Source organism: Arachis duranensis, chromosome 9, assembly GCF_000817695.3.
Source record: "Arachis duranensis cultivar V14167 chromosome 9, aradu.V14167.gnm2.J7QH, whole genome shotgun sequence".
NCBI lineage: Eukaryota > Viridiplantae > Streptophyta > Magnoliopsida > Fabales > Fabaceae > Arachis > Arachis duranensis.
In genome coordinates this window covers 1,257,833-1,259,782 of record NC_029780.3, presented here as the reverse complement: position 1 = coordinate 1,259,782, position 1,950 = coordinate 1,257,833, and the positions used below count along the sequence as shown (strand labels likewise).

The following is a 1,950-nucleotide window of genomic DNA, read 5'->3' as shown; positions in this document are numbered from 1 at the left end:
ACGAATTAAAAATTATTAAAATATTAATATATTCATATTTTTAAAAACTTTTTAAAAGCATTTATTTTTACTTAAGAGAATATTGTATAGATAGATACACGTGTACCAATACATTAATCAAAATTAAATTTTGAAATTAAACTTATAAAATATTACTAGTACTAATAAGTAATAATAACTTCTCCTAATTTACTTCACCAACTCTTATCTTTTTCTCTTCATTAAATTCCTTCCCTATATATATATATATATCAAAGTCATATAAATCATAATATTCATTCATCAAATCCTACAACAACACACCAGAAACATCTATAGAGAGAGAGAGAAAGAAAAGGTTAATTTTTGGCGGTGATCATGGACATGGGTGGCCTTCAAAGATCCGCAGTATCTTTCAGAAGACAAGGCTCTTCTGGTCTTGTTTGGGATGATAAGCTCGTATCTGGTGAATTGAACAAAATCAACAAACAAGAACAAGATCAAGATCAAGATCATAATAAAAAAGACCATGGCTTATCGATTAAAACCAACGCTGCTGGATTTCGCACCAGAAAACAAGAGCCGGCGGCGGTAGACCCTCCGTCTCCAAAGTTATCTGGCTGTGGATTCTGTGGCGGTTTTGGAAAAAGTGGCGGTTCAGGGAAGAACAATAATAATAAGAAGGGTCAACGGTCAAAGCCACTTAATAATAAGAAGGGTCAACGGTCAAGGTAGAGATAATTAGATAAACTTGTTTCTTCGTTTCAATTCAATATGATCGTCTTGTTGTTGGTGGTGTTGTACTTTTTCCCCCTTTTTCCGGCACCGGAGATGGGATATTCCGGCAAGTATTTTGTGAAGTCTGGCTATGGGTGAGTAGTTTAGAAAATTCTTGCATGTTTTTTAGAACAGATTATAGAAGAGAAAATTTTCAATTATTTTAAGGTAAAAATTCAGGTGGAGTCAACTTATTTAAAGTTGATAGCTGATAATTTAATTGATTTGACTAAATTTTTAGCTATCAATTTCACATAAAATGACTGCACATGATGAGTTTTCACCTTATTTAAAATAAGAAGTTTGGTTAAAAATTGTAAATTATTTTAAAATATTTCGAAAAACATGCAAGAATTTCCACAAAAAAACGGAAGAAAGATGTGAATTGATATTGCTATATCTCCTTTAATTTGTTAGTTTCTTCTCTTTTGGGTTTTAGTTTTATTTTTATTTAGATTAATAGGGTAGTTTATGTGGCTGAGTTGTGGGTTGTTGAACTTGTAACTATGTGTATATTTGTTGGGTTCATAAAGAATTTTGATGGTTTGCAATTTGAGATGGTTGGTATTGCTAAGAAAAGTTGGACTTTTCTTTCTTTTTTATTGGTCTACTTGATTAAAAATATTAATCATGCAATTATTTTTTTGTAAAATCAAATTTGTTAAATTATTTTATAATTTTTAAAAATCAATTGTGAATTTTTACTTTAATATATACATATCCCTTTTCTTTTTATTTATTTATTTATTTATTTTTTAGTTTTTTTGTACATTATGCATAATATACATGTTGTAATGAAGAGTAACAAGAAAAGCCATTGCATTGGATATGAAGCTTTTATGAACTTGGGATTTATTTCCAGCTTAGGATGATGCTACTGACATAAGTAATTTGATAATTAAAATAAGCTATTCTCAAATATAATTAATAAATTGCAACATAGTGATAATTGAAGATTAAATGGTATGAAATAAAGTTGGTTGTGATCAAAACATAGGAGAACTGCCATTAAAGCTTGAAAAAAATGTAATTATGTTTAAATATTTCATCATTCTTTTTTTTTTTTTTCAAAATAAAGTAATTTTTGTAGTATTATAATTTAACAACAATATATGCTCTTATTAAGCAGAAGAGAAGATCTATAGTGGAAGAATTTTTATAAAGAAAAAGTTGTCACAAGAATAATTTTATAAA

The 1,950-nt window shown here is 28.1% G+C and overlaps 1 protein-coding gene across 1 annotated transcript; it reads left to right on the top strand.

Annotated features, from left to right (window-relative positions):
- The first annotated feature begins 263 nt into the window (after positions 1-263).
- Positions 264-1,312, top strand: LOC107463853 (uncharacterized protein At1g15400). Its single transcript, XM_052253803.1, has one exon. The coding sequence runs from the start codon at positions 358-360 to the stop codon at positions 712-714; it is 357 nt and encodes a 118-aa protein (XP_052109763.1). The 5' UTR covers positions 264-357; the 3' UTR covers positions 715-1,312.
- The last annotated feature ends 638 nt before the right edge of the window (positions 1,313-1,950 follow it).

Bases quoted from the DNA above. Each gene is read 5' to 3' on its own strand.
- LOC107463853 (XM_052253803.1), top strand. From the start codon at position 358: ATGGACATGGGTGGCCTTCAAAGATCCGCAGTATCTTTCAGAAGACAA.